The sequence below is a fragment of the Falco biarmicus genome, chromosome 6, assembly GCF_023638135.1.
Source record: "Falco biarmicus isolate bFalBia1 chromosome 6, bFalBia1.pri, whole genome shotgun sequence".
Classification (NCBI taxonomy): domain Eukaryota; kingdom Metazoa; phylum Chordata; class Aves; order Falconiformes; family Falconidae; genus Falco; species Falco biarmicus.
In genome coordinates this window covers 72,069,149-72,085,872 of record NC_079293.1, presented here as the reverse complement: position 1 = coordinate 72,085,872, position 16,724 = coordinate 72,069,149, and the positions used below count along the sequence as shown (strand labels likewise).

General features: G+C 53.7%; 1 protein-coding gene across 16 annotated transcripts in view; it reads left to right on the top strand.

Annotated features, from left to right (window-relative positions):
- The window catches only part of EXTL3 (exostosin like glycosyltransferase 3), a 131,207-nt gene extending 119,686 nt beyond the window's left edge, over nucleotides 1-11,521 (top strand). For all 16 annotated transcript variants that reach the window (XM_056342849.1, XM_056342845.1, XM_056342844.1 and 13 more), the window contains 4 exons: nucleotides 4,187-4,314; nucleotides 7,784-7,928; nucleotides 8,880-9,008; nucleotides 10,946-11,521. In XM_056342849.1, coding sequence (XP_056198824.1) covers nucleotides 4,187-4,314; nucleotides 7,784-7,928; nucleotides 8,880-9,008; nucleotides 10,946-11,155 — 612 coding nt within the window. In that variant the 3' untranslated portion in view covers nucleotides 11,156-11,521. The remainder of the gene's footprint in view (nucleotides 1-4,186; nucleotides 4,315-7,783; nucleotides 7,929-8,879; nucleotides 9,009-10,945) is intronic.
- The last annotated feature ends 5,203 nt before the right edge of the window (nucleotides 11,522-16,724 follow it).

Sequence of the window (16,724 nt, the reverse complement as noted above, 5' to 3'; positions counted from 1 at the left end):
CGCTTAATGCCATGTGAGGGAGAGGATTAGACTTTTTTTTTTATTTTGCTGGTATAATAAGCTGCCTTTTTTTTTTTTTTACCTGGCCTAATAATCTCCTGAGTATGTCTGTGCCCATAATGGCCATTCTGTGCCTGAGAAATCTGGTGGGTTTAGAGGCCCATTGAAATGTAAAAACTTTAGGAGATATAGAAACGTTTCAAGTCCTTAAATCAAATACTCTTTCCCATTTTCTCTAACCTGTTTTTACAAGATCAGTTGCTGGTGTTAAAGCAGAGAAGTTTTTTGCAGAAATTCACTTTTATCTTTCTTCAGAGTTATATTTTCTGTCTAATAATGCGATGCCCTTGTTTCCGCAGCTTGACTTGCACTATATGCGGTCAAGATCAAAACCTGGTCTTGCCTGGGGAGGCACTGCACCTGAACCTTCTCGGGGGGATGGAGGCAGGAGGAAGGTTTTGAATCTCGGCCCCATCGTTCCCATCTTGGATCGCTGCCTGCAGGTCCCCGCCCTGCAGTGTAGTCGCCCAGGGGAAAATGCAGAGATTTATAAAAGCCACTGAATAGTTGTCTGATGACAATTAGCCGCATCCTAAGTGCTGTAAATTGAGATACTTTCTTTGAAAACAAGGCATCAAAAGCCATAGCTTTAAGTTGCTTCTAACTTTTGCTGGAGCTAATGTGACGAATTGAATGTGCTTAGCAAGGCTTGGAGGCATCTGGCTCCTTTGTAGCATCCTTCTCTTTAGGGAAGAGTTTAATGCCAGTGCACTGATCTCTTTATCCTCTTGGGTCCCCAATTTCAGATGTTTCAGGCAGGATCCGCTTCACTGTCTCAATTGACAGTCGTTGCATCATGTTATTGTTCAGCAAGTTACGGGAAAACAAGTCAATCAGTAAAGTTTGCCGGGGTTTTCCTTGGGACCTACCAATTTGCAGGCTGCTTAAATCTTAACTACTCCCAGATGAAAGGCTGGAGTACCCGTATTTTCTGTGAAATGCAAAAGCTGAATATTGGCATTTCCAGACCTGCAAAGGTTGAAACTTGATGGAATAACTGGAAACGTGCCTGTTGCAGAACTTGTGCTGAGTTTTGCCTCCTGGCCAGATCTTTACGACACAAGAAGGTGGGCCTGATGCCAAAGCTGAGGTGAAAACCAGCTCCCACTTTGTTGGGTCATTGGACCTCTGAGCTGAACATCGCATCTTTACCTCTCCCTCAATTTTGAATAGCAGCCAAAGCTCAGATCTGGCCCTGGATTCTCTTTAATCTTTTGCACGGTCCCTTTGGAAATGAGTGACACAAAAAAGTGCACTTGCCGCAGGGGCTTGCTCTGACGGTGGGAGAGCTTTAAAAGTGGCTTGACCATGAAATGTAGGACAGTGCTGTGGGCAAAACCTCTGTGCTGCCCTTTTCAGCTGTGGGGAGCAGAAGTGAGTTGATGTTTGTAGTCGCAGAACCTGAATCTTTCCTGAGAAGCTGAGATGAAGGCCCATGGTGAGTAGGAGCCTGATAAATTCAAAGTGGTACCCGCTTCCCAGGACATCGCTGAGGCAGAGAGGGGCTTCTGCTGCTCAGCCTGGTGGTGCTCGCTCTTCTTTTGTCCTTTATCCATCCATACATCTTCAACTGGCAAGGCAGGACCTTGCCTGGAAAGCATATTTATTATGGACTCAGTCCAACTTCTGCTAATCCTAATGAGTAAGACACCCACAGACGTCAATAAGATCAGGCTTTCGGAGGCAGTACCGTTGTAACAGCAGGGACACAGCGTGGCACATGCTCCTTAGCAGAAGGCTAAATTATGTGTTGGTGCTGGGTTTAATACGTTTGCAGACTCCCTAGAAGGTGGGATCTGCGATGGGAGGAAAAAACCGGTGGTCACAACTTAATCAGGAGAAGTGGGGCTACTTTCAGAAACCCATCTTACACTGTTGTTGAGCTGGAGAGAGTTATGACCAGTTCCCAGCTGGTCTAGACTGGAATTTACTGGAGGGGGCATTGCCAATGTCAGAAACCATGAAAGCTGCTCTCGGGTGGTTTTTGCAATCACTGCCAATCCTGAAGTCTTCATGAAGCAGCTGAGGGCTGGCGTGCAGGGTGGGCTGCCTGTGTGCTGGCTGGGAAAGGAGCCGGCCAAGTGTGGGAGGCAGAAAATTTCCTGAGGCGTTTAACCACTCACGTAATAAAATCAGCTTGTGTACATGCAGTGATGCACTGGGTGATTAATTAGAAAAGGGTTGGAAATTGGGGCTAACGGCTCTTAATTAAAAGTTGAAATGCCTGTGCCCCACTGCAGGGACCAGTGGCCCTCACCAAGGTCTGCTTTGCTGCCCTGAGCAATGTTCTTGGTTTTGTTGTCATACCAGTTTGCCAAAGTGCTCTTCCAGTCCAAAAAGCATCTTGGAGCGGGGCTCAGCTGCCCCATCCAGAGCCATGTCCCCTCTTTCAGAGCCAGTAAGCCTGGTTCTCCTGGTGCCGCTGCAGGAGCACTTGGGTTTGCCAAAGCCAGCTACAGATACAGCCCTGGCGATGTAGGAGAAGATTTAAATTCTCCTTGTCAACAATTTGGGGACTGCTCTTGGCTCCTTTCCTTTCCTGGTTGATGCATCCAGAGGATGCCCACAGCGTGTTGAGGTCAGTGATGCTTCTGCAGAGGTGGTTTTCTCAAAGCTGCATTGGTCTCCTTGTGTCCAGGTCTTCCTTGGCCTCCTGAGCCAGTGCCTTAGGGCCGTACTGTTCCAGACTTCCTAGTTTTTTGCTTTCTGTCTTACCAGCTGCCTCCCCCCAAATCAGTGTGTGGAGCTGCCTCCTCTCCCACTTCCCTCCCCATCGTCCGTTCCCACCGTGATGCCTGCAACGGCGATTTTCCAGCAGTTCCCAGATACAGAAGATATCCCTGGGAGCATCTGCTGGCTCATGCTAACTCGGAAAGTAACTGCAAACACCATGCTGGTTTTGGTCATTGTTCTCCACCTTGGGAAGGAGAGGGGGAAGAAATTCCTGCACCAGCATTGTCTGTCTCTGCTTTTGCCTTCTCCTACAGGCACTAATTGCTTTGCAGCCCTCCTGGGGTGGGTGTGCTGCCGGCTCAGCTCTGGCCCTGCTCCACCGTGGCTTAGAGCTGCATAATTTGCTCACCTCCCTGCAGTAAATTGTTCGTGCTTTTGATGGATCTTCAGTGAAATATTTTAATGCATTCTCGTTGAATGTTCCATTCCCCCCCCCCAACAGAAGCCATTGACAGATGAAAGCACTAACACTGGCTTTACATGGGAATTTAATCGTACCAGCTGTCATGCAGATCCCCGATACAAATATTTTCCACTGTTAATGGTTTCAGTTTGGGCTTTTTTTTGTGTGATCAAATGTAATCTTATTTAATGGGGTTTTATTGCCGTGACACCTTATTCTTTTCACCAGGCTGGACTTTATTTTTAAATCAAGAGAGATTGTTCAGAGGAAAGACAGAAGAAGCAATGGCGGGGATTGAACAGGACGGGAAGCCCAGGGTGAACCGAGTGACTCTAGATCAGCCAGGGCAGGTGACAGTGTAAGAGCAAGGAAGAGCAAGGATTCAGCATGGAAGGGGCAGAATCAAGAAGAGGAAGAATCAAGAATCAAGAAGAGGAAGAAATTCTGTGCAATTTTACACCTGTGTGGCTGGGGATAAGGGAGATTGGACAGTATGGGGTTGGAGGAGCTCTGAGAGAGGGAGGCGTTGCAAACGAGTCGTGTCCAAAGCAGAAGTGGTGAGTTGTCGTAGAAACAATTCAGTTCAGATCAGCACTGGAGAAATACTGCAAGGGCCGCTTCCTCAGCGGCCACAGGAGAGACCAGCCGTGGCTGCTGTGTTTTCTCTTTTCGTTACAGCGGAGCCACCCTCCTGCGTGCGAAGAGGGCAGGCGACCGCTGGCACAGCCGCTATGGCTGGGACCTGGCAGCGGGGGGTGGGTTTGGCTCTCGGCAGCCCTGTGAGATGGGGCAGGGGGCAGCAGGCAGAAGGGCTGGAAGCTGGAGCTGGTGCCGGAGTGAGGTGATGCTTTTTGTTTAGAAAGTGTTTCCCCATCACAGGGGGGGAAGTGCCAAAATGCTGGACTGACAGCTGCAGAACGCAAACTCAGCCCCTAAATCTCTTCTCTGGGCACGTACAGCCACCATAACTATCATGTGTTCATCTCTTAGGTTGTCCGCACAGAGAAAAACAGCCTGAACAACCGGTTCCTGCCGTGGGATGAGATCGAGACAGAGGCCATCCTGTCCATTGACGACGATGCTCACCTTCGGCATGACGAGATCATGTTTGGGTTCCGGTGAGTAGCCTCTGCGCATGTAGCCTTTGGACCCAAACTGATGTTTGCTGTATCTAGGGTCTGTTCAGATGCAGCGTGGCGTAAAGCTGGGGCCAGAATTAGGACTACAGTGTCCCTTCCCATGGTTTTCCAACTCAATTTCTTGGAGGAATAATAAGCACTAATGAACTATTTTAACAAGTGCAGGCGAGTGGGCTGACTTCAGGTTGTCCAGGCAATCCTGATTCTCACGCTTCTTGACCTAGACTCTCTGGCTTTTGCTGTGCTGATAATGTGCCCTTAGTGGTTTTGGGAGTGAGTGGCTTCCTAGGGTGGAAGGTAACTTGAAAACAAATCCAAGAGGCTGTTGCACTCCATCCTTCATGTGCCGTTGGCAAGGCCAGGATGTTCTCAGCCACTGCAGGATGTGATGCTCATGTGCTCGTGGTGGGCTGCCATCCTCTTTGCTCCATGTGGTACTGGGAGGTGACATCTCTTTTGGAATTTTTTTCTGCAGAGCATGGAAAAGACAGATGTTAACAGAAAAGGCTGGTGCTGGTTGCTGCCATTCCCACCTCCTTTCTGCTCCAGCATCTACATTTTCTCTTGACGTTACCCTGGCAAAAAGCTTCCTGATTACGAGGCAAAGGGAGAAAGCAGTTACGTGGGCTCCTGCTGTGGGAGGTTTCTGCAGGCTGCTTCTGCAGCTTGTACAGCTAAACCTCACCGAGTGCCAAAGAGGCGCCGGGGAGTGAGAGTGGCACGAGGAGAGAACGCTGGCACTTGTGTGGCTGTGGCTCGTCAGCCTGCTGGGCCAGCAGCGGGGGTTGCGATTGCTAATCCGAGAGCACCCGGCAGCTGGCTGGGGGGCGGGAGATGGGGACCAGCTCTCCGCTCTCACTGAAACGTGTTGGCTCATGTTTGGGAGGAAGATTAAAAGGCACAAAATGCCTGAAAACCCAACAAGCTCTCTCCAAGAGTTGAAAAACGAGGTGTTAAAGTGATTAAAGCAGGGGAGTAGGCATTGGGACTCCTGGCTTCCCTTCCATGCCCTGTTTCGGGGTCTTTTTCTGAACTTGGCTGGTTTCTTGCCCTCTTTGGTCTCCGTTTTCCTTAGCTCATTCACAGCGCCAGGCTGAGGCTTTACCGGTTAGCCCTGGAGAGCATCAAATGAAAATTCGAAGTGCCGTGTGTTACTCTCACTCATTACCCTCCTTACAAACACCTTGTTCCTACAAAGCTTCCCTGCGTTAACGCATTCAGCCAGGGAAGAGACGGTGTCTCGGTGACTGAGTGAACCTCTCCCCGTAACAACTGTGTTTTGTTGGAACTTTGCTTCGGGCTGTAATTCTTGTGGCCAAAAGCCTCTTCTTGCTCCATTTGCTACTCAGGAGCAAGCTGGAGGCGGGCATCCAGAGCAAACCTCCCTGAGGAGCACACCCAAAACGATTCTGTGGAGAAATCCTTATTTTTGTGGCTGAGCTGGGAAGGCAAAAGTGAGATGTGGGAGAAGTGATAGGGAATGAGCAGTTTCAACTCCAGCTTTTTAAAACAATCACGATGGATCGACCGAAATGGCAACAAACAAGTGCTTCTGGGGAGGATGGTGCCAGAGAAGCTGCTGGTGGTGTTAATTACTTGGTTTTCATTACCAGGTTATGTCGGAGTTTCATTAATTTGAGTAGAGGATATAACAGTAAACATGTCTTTGCTCCTGGCTGTGTTAGTAAATGTAATGAAAGCTCAGGGCTCGGAAATTCAGTCTCTCCAGCAGCCTGCGATTGCCCCGCAGCCAGCGCTCCTGTAGCTCTCCGCAGGAATGGGGGTGGGAAGAACTCTCATCTGCAGGGGGAAGAAAACCGAACAAAAAGGCCACTTTCTGCCCAATCTTGTGCCTGTGAAGAAGGGAAAATCCCTTCCGTGTCCAACAGGCTCGCACCTGGGACTTGTTTCATGTAGTCTGGAGTCACTGGGTTTGGAGATGCAGCTTGGACACTAACCACTGGGGAGATGGGATGGGGTGATCCGAAGGAAGCCAGCACCCCTGCACACGGACCTGGATTTATTTCCCAGGGTAGGCATTAGGCACTGACTTTTTTCTTAATTGTTCCTGCCAGTGTTGCAGCTATCCTGTGGGATTTCTCTCGAGGAGAGTGAGCTTCAGATGAGAGCAGAATATTAAGCAAGCCCACACTCTTACACGCAGACATCAGGGTTTAATTCCCTATGGCTTGAGTGCGAGCGTGTGGCAGGGTGAAGGATGTGCTTACAGCCCCAGAGGTTTTTCCTGTACAGAACCCAGGGAACTGCTGGGTGCTGGTTTGGGATGGGAAGCTGGCAGTTTGGCACTCCAGGTCTTCCATCTGGTGACACCAGGATCCTCAGCATCTCAACAGCTTTCCTAAAGGGAGCTTGATGTTGTCTCGACTTTACAGAGGTGGAAGCTGAGCTTCCGGGAGGTGGGTAGTCCCAGGGAGCTGGAGGAAGAGGCCAGGAGAAGCTGGGTTCCTTCCAGGCCAAGCTGTGGCTGCTCTGGGCTTCCCACAGAGGGGAAATCGGAGAGAAGCAGCACTGGTATACGTGTCATGCGGTGATGCCCGGGCATGGGCTGCTGGAAGCTGGTGGCAAGTGGAAGAGTTTCCCACCTCGCTGGCTTTCCCTGCCCCTTTCTCTGCCTTTCCATCCAAGGTCTTAAGTTTTCCATTCTCTGTATAATTCAGAAACTAATTTTGGGCCACTGGGCTTTTTTGTTAGTTTTCTTTTACACCTACAGAACCTTACGAGTTAAAATATCCCTAATTTATGAGTTAGGAATATGTTCCCTTGTGAGTAAGCAACTGGAATGGGCCTCTAGGAGAGGACCAGGGTGAGAAGCTGAGCAGCGTCGGCCTGTGCTCACAGCCTGTGTTTGGGAAGCAGACCAAGGGGTGCCTGCAGTTCACGTCTAACAGCTTTTAACCTTTAACAGGAGAATGTCAACAAATTCTGCCTGTCAAAGCCAAGATTTCTGTGGTCAGCCCTTTCCTGCACTACATTAGGAAAGAAATCAGAATTATCTCAGGGCGAGACCTTGTTCACATGTCACTCAGGCAGCTGTGATGGCCAGTTGGTCTCTCCCTGGAGCTTTGGTGCTGTGGAGGTGGGCGAGCTTGCATTGAACAGCCTGTGTAAAAAGACTTCTTTTGCATGTTGGAATTGTCTGTATATTTATTTTAAAAAACTAAATGGACTTTAAAGCAAGATAGTTGCCCGTTTTAGCAATGTTTATCCTTTTTGCTCAAACTACAATGTATGTCGGTTGTTCTTTGGACGAGCAGTTGCCAAACTTTTTTACGTGTGGGCATCTCCATCACTTGCAAACCCCCCTTGGGAGCCAGTCCATTGGCATCGAGGGCGTAGTCCTGTGTGTAGTGGTTCTCAGCCAGAGCCGTGCTCATCTCCAGGTGGGCTCCCCAGGTCTGCATCTCACCGAAGGGCCTTGTGTTTGCAGAGTCTGGAGAGAGGCAAGGGACCGCATCGTTGGTTTCCCAGGGCGCTACCATGCGTGGGACATCCCCCATCAGTCCTGGCTCTACAACTCCAACTACTCTTGCGAGCTCTCGATGGTGCTCACTGGTGCTGCCTTCTTCCATAAGGTGAGATACCGTGGCCACAAAGCTCTGGGTTTTCCCTTCCCTCTCAGAGTAACCAGAGTCTGTATGTGGGCTTGTATTTTTGTTTTAAAGAACAAATTTTGGAGCTCACTGCTCCTTTTCCCTCGCTTCCTCCAAATCATAACACAGCCAGCAACCAGTCTGTGACCTGGCAGACAGTCTCCTTGAGGAGCAGGGTATGTTTGTGCCAAGTGAGAAGCACCATGGCGCTGAAGCAGTCGGGGGGCATTTCAGCGATGCTCTCGGTCATGGCGAGGGCAAGGTGGGCCACGGGATTGCCTGCTCGCCTGCCCTGTGTCTTTACTGTAGTATCTTGAACCTTACAGACTCAAAGTGTTGCAAGGGGTAATTTGTGGGGAAGTCATGGGTTTCTGCGGCTGTGTGGTGGCACAGGCTGGCTGGTAGACATGGAGGTGGCTGGTTTATGGTGGAAGGGAGCAGTGCAGAAAGCGGCTCCGTGACATGTGTGTCTCTGTATGGGAGAGGCAACAGCGGGCAAACAGACCGTGAGAGAAGGATGAGATGTTTTCCCAGGGGGACTGTCGTGAGCCGTCATACTGCGCTGGGGAGGTTATCCACTAGCTACTGCTACTGTGCCGACTCTGACAGCAAGTTCTGAGGGAGCTGAAACCATCGTTCTTACATTTCTGAGGTTACAGGAGCCTCAGGATTCGGCGAGAGTGGTGGCTGTCGGGTAGATCGGCTGCTGTTGTGACTACAGCAGATCTCCTCGGTGCGGGATTAACCCCATCATGGGAAGTCTTTCCGCTGGCATCCTTGAGCTCTGAGTCAGACATGGCCCACCAAGTCGTCTTGATACTCACCTGTGGTGCCACGACTGCTCCGGGTCTGGTGCACCTGGCACCAGTAGTGGGTGGGCGCTTGATGCTTGGGACCACTTTGAGCAACGTTGTGCCTTTTAATCCTTTCTAGTACTACGCCTACCTGTACTCCTACGTGATGCCGCAAGCCATCCGCGACATGGTGGATGAGTACATCAACTGCGAGGACATTGCCATGAACTTCCTGGTCTCTCACCTGACAAGAAAACCTCCCATAAAGGTAAAGCACTAGGCGGGAGTTTGAACTGGGATTTGTGTTTCTGGAGAAACGGTGGTTTGGTTGGTGTCTTTGAAAGGCAAGTGGCATACTGGGAGGCTGCTCTGCTCCGGGGGAATCCAGCTCCCTTCTCACAGTGCAGCCTGGTGCAGAAGCTGTGCTGTGCAGCACACGCTGCCCTTACCGAAATCTGGCTGCATCGCATCTCTGAAGCGCTGTGCCGCAAGCGTGATGTGCTTGAGGCTGTCAGCAGTCAGCATGTCCCCTCTCCAGCCTCGAGGAGATGTAGTGTGTGTTCAAAAAGGTGTGAAAACTCAGTACGGCCCTTAGAAGCAGCCAAACCCCGCCACGGCAAGCAGATGAATTGCAGTTTGACTTATGCTGCAGCTCGGACTGGAGGGTTTCCTGGCTCAGCAAAGGCCCTTCTGAGCAGCTGATCCTGAAAAGACAAATTCCTTCTTTCCATAACATACAGCACAAGTAGGAACGATTTCCTTGCTGATTTTGGGTAGCTTTCCAGAGACCTTTAGGCTCATCTGTGTGCGGAGGGGCTGTTGGTCCAAACACTGCAGCCCAGCTGAAATTTCCCTGCCCTGTGATAACAAATGAATGTCACAATTTTGAATGTGAATTTTGGATGCAGATCGTTCTGCTCTTTATCGCTGCTGGCAAACTGCTCTTTACAGCCCTGCATATGTCTCACCGTCACAGGCCAGCTGCGTTGGAGGTGGGTCTTGGCCAAAAGTATGATGGGTGCTTTTTTCTGTGCCATGTTCTTCCCATCTGGAGCTACTGTGAAATGAAAGTTGTAGAGTTTGGTGCAGCTGAGAGGAGAATCAGGCCAAAACCAAAGGGTACTGCAGTGGGATGTCTGATTCAAGATAAACAAGGAGGCCCTTTAATCAGTGGGTGGCCCCTCAGCACCTCCAGAAAGCTGGAGTCCCCTCCAAAGATCTTATTCTGGCTGCCGAAAACAAGAAGTGCCCCAAATTCTAATTCTTCTGTAGCATCTGTAGCCAGCAGGTCAAGGGAGGGGGCTCTGCCTCTCCACTCTGCTCTGGTGAGACAAGACCCCCCTGCAGCGCTGCGTCCGCCTCTGGGGTCCCCAGCACAGGAGAGACACGGAGCTGCTGGAGCGGGGCCAGAGGAGGCCAGGGAGATGCTCAGGGGCTGGAGCAGCTCTGCTGTGGGGACAGGCTGGGAGAGCTGGGGTGGCTCAGCCTGGGGAGGAGAAGGCTGCGGGGAGACCTTAGAGCACCTGCCAGTGCCTAAAGGGGCCGGCAAGAAAGCTGGGGAGGGGCTTTGGGCAAGGGCAGGTGGCGATGGCACACGGGGGAATGGCTTTACATGAGAGAGGGGAGATGGAGATGAGAGATGAGGAAGAAATTCTTCCCTGTGAGGGCGGCGAGGCGCTGGCCCAGGCTGCCCAGAGCAGCTGTGGGTGCCCCATCCCTGGCAGGGCTCAAGGCCAGGCTGGACGGGGCTGGGGGCAGCCTGCGCTGGGGGGAGGGGGCCCTGCCTGTGGCAGGGGGTGGGACTAGATGGCCTTTAAGGTCCCTTCCCACCTAAACCATTCTATGGTTCTGTCTGTGAAAGGAAAGGAGCTCCTTTCTCGAGGACTGACTTCCCCCCCCCCCCCCCGCCCGCCCCCAAACAGCTTCTTAAACATTAAACCAGAAAAAAGTAACTGTTAGTAGATGATCGTGTCCCCCTTGAAGTCTCTGCTCTGACAGAGCTGGTGTGGATGATGTCCTTCCTTGCCTGGACACCTTCCAAGGGACACCTGGCAGCGGGGGAGAGCACGGCCAGACTCGTGCCCCGTTTGCCGCATGTCAGGCAGGACATCGGGCCGGGTCTCCCCGCCCTGGGCGCAGCCTGGGTGTCCCCCTGGCCGGGGTGGTGTGGGCAGCGTGGCAGTGACTCTGTCCATCTCATTGCAGGTGACTTCTCGCTGGACTTTCCGCTGCCCTGGGTGCCCCCAGGCGCTTTCACACGACGACTCTCACTTCCACGAGCGACACAAGTGCATCAACTTCTTTGTCAAGGTGTACGGGTACATGCCCCTCCTGTACACCCAGTTCCGTGTGGACTCGGTCCTCTTCAAGACCCGCCTGCCCCACGACAAGACAAAATGCTTCAAGTTCATCTAGCAGTGTGAGGCAGCCGGGCGCCCTCGGCCCCCGGAACCTTGGCTGGCGGCGGGTGAGGGCGGAGGGTGGCTTTTGGATGGGGCTGCGAGTGCAAAACACCTTTTGCTTTGACTCTGGCCTCCCACGGAGCTAAAGGGACGTCCTGGGTTCGGACGGGCACGTTTCCCCCTCCTCTCCCGCTCTCCCCACGGTGACTCGACCAAGCGACAGGGAACAGGATCTCACAGCTTCTGTAAAGACGCTCCCTAGGATCGTACACTGAGGAATGGCACACTGGCTAGTGGCTCTGCCCCTTCCCTAGCCAAGGGAAACCATTCTTTTTAATTATAATTATTGTTATTTAAAATGAAAGTGTTTTAGATTTGCCGTGTGAGGCTTTTTTTTTCCCCCCCTTTTTTCTTCTCCCCCCCTCGGCCCTTTTCCCCTCTGGACCTGTCTGCCCACTCGAGGGGGACTGTAGCAAGGTCAGGTTGGAGGTGTTTGACTGCCAGAGAGGTTATTCCCAGCATCAACGCAGCTCCGGTCACCACCGTTGTCCCCATCCTTCCTTGCGAGGGGCAGCCCATCTCCCCTCCTGCACAGCATGTCCTGGCTCGTCTTGCCCTGTGGCTGCTACCGAGGACTTGAAGGTGTCGGCTGGTGACGAGCTCTTTGCCCTGCTCTGCTCACCCCCGGAGCCCTGCCCTTGGAGAGGGGCGAGCAGGGAAGAGGTTGGCTCCGGAGGGTCCTTCCCTGGCTCCTAGCGCCGCACCGGGTCCCGTGCTACAGCCCCGGGGAAGTTCGGTTGCTGCTGTCTCGTTCTCGGTGTCCTGCTCCGCTCGGCACGGCACGCCGCCGCCGCTGCTAAACCTCTGAAGACGGGGAGCGCGTCTGGGGCTGAGGGATGATGCAGCTGCAGCACAGCAGGGGCTGGCAGTGCCCCCGGCTCTCACGTTCCAGCAGGCTGCTGGGGCCCACAGTTTTCTACAGCGGCTGCAACAACGGCTGCTGCAGAGAGTCTTGAGTCTGGCCTGGCCTTTTCACAAGAGCTTTGGCTCTTTTCCTCCTGCCCTCATTCACTGGCCCTGGAGGGCTGCTCCAGTAGCACCCCAAGATCAGCTACACGAGCCTTTGCTGATAAAATAAACCTCTCTCCCAGCCGCGTCCAGGCGTGAGTGCAGTCTGCCGAGAGCCGGCTGCACGTGGTGCCTGGTCCCTGCCGGGCGAGCAGGCAGCGGTTCAGCTCCCAGTGCCGCCGCCACGGGCATCGGGGTGTTGGGGCCTTCTCTGGAGACCGCTTTGCATTTTGCAGGGTGGAGGAAGAAGACACTAACCCTTAACCTGCGCGCAGCCACGCAGAGCCCGAGCGAAACACCAGCCCAGCCTGCGCATGCCGGGGCTGCGCCACAGGCTGGAGTCCCCGCTCTGCCTCGGCCGCGGCAGCTTTGCCCGTGGGCCTCAGCGTAACTGCCTTAAACTCCCACCCTGGCCACGCTTGTGCCCTTGCTTTGGGCTGCGAGGGAAGGTTAATCCCACCGAGAGCTTTCCCTCGTGTGAACTGGGAGACGCTGCTGGGATCACGTTCACGGGGCTGTTTTCGGAGCTGGTTTCGCTCCCACCAAAGCAAAATGCTGTTACGTCCGTGTGGTCACCCAACCTCCGCACCCTGCTCCTGCTCCGTTCTGCTCCAACCCCAGCCCCTAAGAGGAGGGAAGGACACAGCTTGCCCCCTCCTGTGTGGTGATGTTCTCCCCCAGTGCATCCCAGATGTTTAAGAGCAGCTGGGTAGACAGGAAGGTGAAACGTGTGTGATTCACCCCAACATTCCCAGTTTTCCCGGCCTGACTTCCACTGGGGCAGGTGTCAGCTCAGCACCACAGCACCCTGCAGCAGAAGGATGTTCCCACCTGGTCGTGTCTCTGGTGCGTCCCAAAGCAGGAGCAGGAACGGATGGTCCATCAGCAGCTCCTAGGCTCCCTCCCAAGGTCAGCCCTGTCCGCGCTCCTCTCCTGTAGCTGCACCCTTGTGGGGGGTGAGGTGGCCTCTCCAACCACGTTTCAGCCAGTTTTTCATGTCACCCCATGGGTGGGGGTCACCAACACTTGCTCCTTGGTAAGGGGAAAGGAACGGGCAGCCCGTCCCAGCAGAGCTGATGGCTCGTGCCTTCACCAGCACTACAGACTGCAGCAAAATACAGATTTTTTTCCTCTGTGGGTTTTTTGTGTTTTTTTTTTTCTTTCCACTCTCTTTTTCTTGTAACATCACATGCTCAAAGAAGAGCGTGTGAAGGCTCACAGTCTCCTTGAAAATGGGATCGGAGGCTCCTGCAAGGCCCCAACACACCTGGAAGGATGTTCCCTGCCCCTGCTCGGAATGGAAACAGCAGCTGCACCAGCTTCAGCATCCCCGAGGGGCCTGATCTCTGCCGCTGGCTTCCATTCTCCTCTTGTTAATAGGTGGTTCGTTAGCAGCGATGCAGCCGCTCAGGTACAGCGTGGTCCCGGTGTCAGCCAAGAGTGGAGGCAGCTCCACCTCTCCCAGCCCTCTGCCTGCATGGCAGGAGTCAAACGGGATTAAGGAGCGCTGCTGGTGTGGATTGCACTTTATATAAATAGAGATACACTTCTCGGCTACTTATTTTCAAAAATCTTAAGGGAAATGTTGTTATTTTGGTGAGAGACTGTAATACAGGGAGTTTGGAAATCGGGGATGTGATGTGGAGCGTTTGGATTGCTGTTTGCGTCGTGGGGGCTCGGGGTTTGCCGAGCTGCTGGCAAGCCCAGAGCTGGGGGTTTCTTCTTTCCGTTGCTGCGTTTCAGTTCAAGGCTGGTAGAGGTGGAGAGATCCGTGGTGGGAATCCAAACTGTTCGTCCTCCCAGGCTCTTAACACACTCGCCTCTTGCCCACAGCGGGGCTTTTGGAGGATCCCCAGTGCTGTGGTAGCCAGGGGTCAGGCTCAGGGCTGCGTGGTGGGGTCTCTGTGCACGGCGTGGGACGGTTTCCTCCTTGCTGAGACCCTCCAGAGGGGAAGGGTTTGGGGGTGACAGGGTGATGGGGTACCGTGAGTCACAGGTGGCAGCTGCTCGGGGGGAGACGTGCTGGGCAGCAGCAGCGTTGGGAGGGATGCAGTGCCATAAAGAAATGAAATGCTAGTGAGAGCATCTCCTCCCTCACCCGTGGGGCTGGTGCTGTCCTTCCCAGTCCTCTGCTGCTCTGGCTCATTGCCACATCTTCCCACGTAGCCACCAAAACCCCTCCGGCGTACAGACTTGTGATTCACGCCCCAGCTTCCTGCTCCTGAGATATCCCAGGATCTGAGCTGCCCTCAAGGCTTTCCTCCGCCAGTGGAGAGGAGAGGGGCATTTCTGGAGAGTGGTCCAGCCTCTGCCACCGTCCGGAACATCCACCTTGGCTACTCGCCGCTCTCCCGTGATGTTCAGGGGGCCCCGGCGTAACTCCGAAGCTCAGGTTAGGTGGTACGGTTCATCCCAGCTCCAGCGCAGAGCAGCCTGGGGCGCACGGTCTCCGCCACCCCAGCCCTGAGGAGACGGGATGGTCTCTCGGTGGTTGTACCTTTCCCAAGGGAAAGGCCGCCTCCCCTTTCCCACATTTCTGCTGCTTCACCCAGGACCGGGGTTGCCGCCGGCGGGTGCCGGGTGCAGAGCGAGGTCTTTTTCACGTTGGCTGTAAATAGCGTTGTCTGTGGTGACACGGACCCCCCCCGTACCCCGTCCGTGTTGCACGGCCCCTGCCCTCCCCTGTGCCATGGTTGTGCTAACTGCTCCGTGAGCACCGGGTTTAAAAAGAAAGAAAAGAAAAAACAAAAAGCCCCACAAAACCGACAACCGAGATAAAAGAAACTCCTTCAACACGAGCACAATGTTGAGTTTTTTTTGTAAAAGGATTCAATAAATGGAGAGTTTAACTTGAGAGCATCTGGTGTTTGCTTTGCCGGGGGCTGGGGGGGTTGGGACCAGGATGGGGCTTGTTGCTGCTCCGCGGCCCTGGGGCACCCCAAAACCAAGCATGTCCCCAGGCTTGCGTTTCCTGAGGGGCAGGTGAGCTGGTCTGGAATGGTGGGAACCCCTCAAGGATGGCAGCGTCTGGTGCTAAACCCTGCTTCATCCCACGGTGAGCTGGTGGCTGGGCCAAGAGAGCCCCTGGCCCAGCCCTGCGGGGGCGGTTGGACCCCGGTGTTCCTTCAGGACACATCACATCCCAGCTGCCACAGGGCTGCCGGTGGCGTCGGGGCCAGCCAGGACAGCGGATTCGGGGGAGGCTGGGAACACCTCGATTTCTGCATCACCAGTCGCCCACTAATTGCCATCACAGCCAACCAAAAAGCACCTTTCCCAGAGCCCAGCTCTGCTTGCAGGATGTGGCCCTGAGGCCTCTGCCCTGCGCAGGGGCAGGGTGTTGCTGAAAGCACCACGGGAAGAGTTGTCCGGGTAGTTCTAGACAACAAAACCAGTGGCTGAGCTGGTGCTGGAATTGCAAACCTTCCCGTCCCTGCCCTGGGATCCTGGAAGAAGGAAATGTAGGAGCCATTTCCTATGGCACTCGCAGGCATCGCTGGCTCAGGGAATGCTCCCAGTCCCTCTCAGGTGCAGGAGGCTGAGGTGGAAAACCCAACTGGATCTGTGTGATTCCCATCCCCATTTCCACCAGCTTCAAACCTGTGCAGGGGAGCAGAGGGGAGGAATGGAGCTGGCTGCGCCATGGGCTCCCACGCTGGGCTGGAAATCCCGCAGGATTTCCTGCGTGTTGCTGGATTTCCTCTCTCTTCCTTTCTGGCTTTTTTTTTACCTTTCCTCCTGAGCAGCTGGCTTCCTCCATGGTCACTTGTTCACCTTTGTCACCTGCCCTTGCTGCTGTCACCCTGGGAAACGTGCCCTTTATTTTCCCTACTGCCTTGGAGTAAAGGCTTCTCCGTACCGGGAGTGTTCGTGCTCGGTTGTATTTCTAGGATGGGTTTCAGGGAAACCCCAAATTACTTCGGTTGCGGAAGGGAGGAGGAGGTGGGCGCTCTGCCCAGGACCTGCCTCCCGCATGCCTGCGGTCTCTCCCCGGAATACTGCTGGAAGGCAGCAGGGACATCAGTAGCAGTGTGAGGACACAGACACTCACTCACCCAAAGGCCCGGAGCTGGCTGCAGCGGTGGGACGCTGTCCTGGGGGCCACCCCCCGCCCGGGAGCCCAGCAGCAGCTCGGGCACGGGCTCGACTGGAGCAGATTTGCTGGTGAGGCTCTTCCAGCCCTTAGGAAGCTGATAAAAATCTGTAAAAGCAAATGATTTTTACAGCTGTAACTAACATGACCTTGGCGAAACGAGCCACAGCATCGTGACTCCTGTTTGTTTGGGTTTCTTCTTTTTTTTTCTTTTTCTTTTTCTTTTTTTTCCCTCTCTATAAGGGTTTATACCTTGGGAGGGAGGAACAGGTACTGGGGACAGGAATAAGAGATAAATCCCCTTAGGAAGTCATTCCCTTCCACCAGGAGGGAGGGCAGGGGGGAGTGCTTCACTCACGCTGAAACGTGCCCTCAGTTTCCCCTTGCAGATGACACAGTCCTTGATAAGAAGCAATTTCGC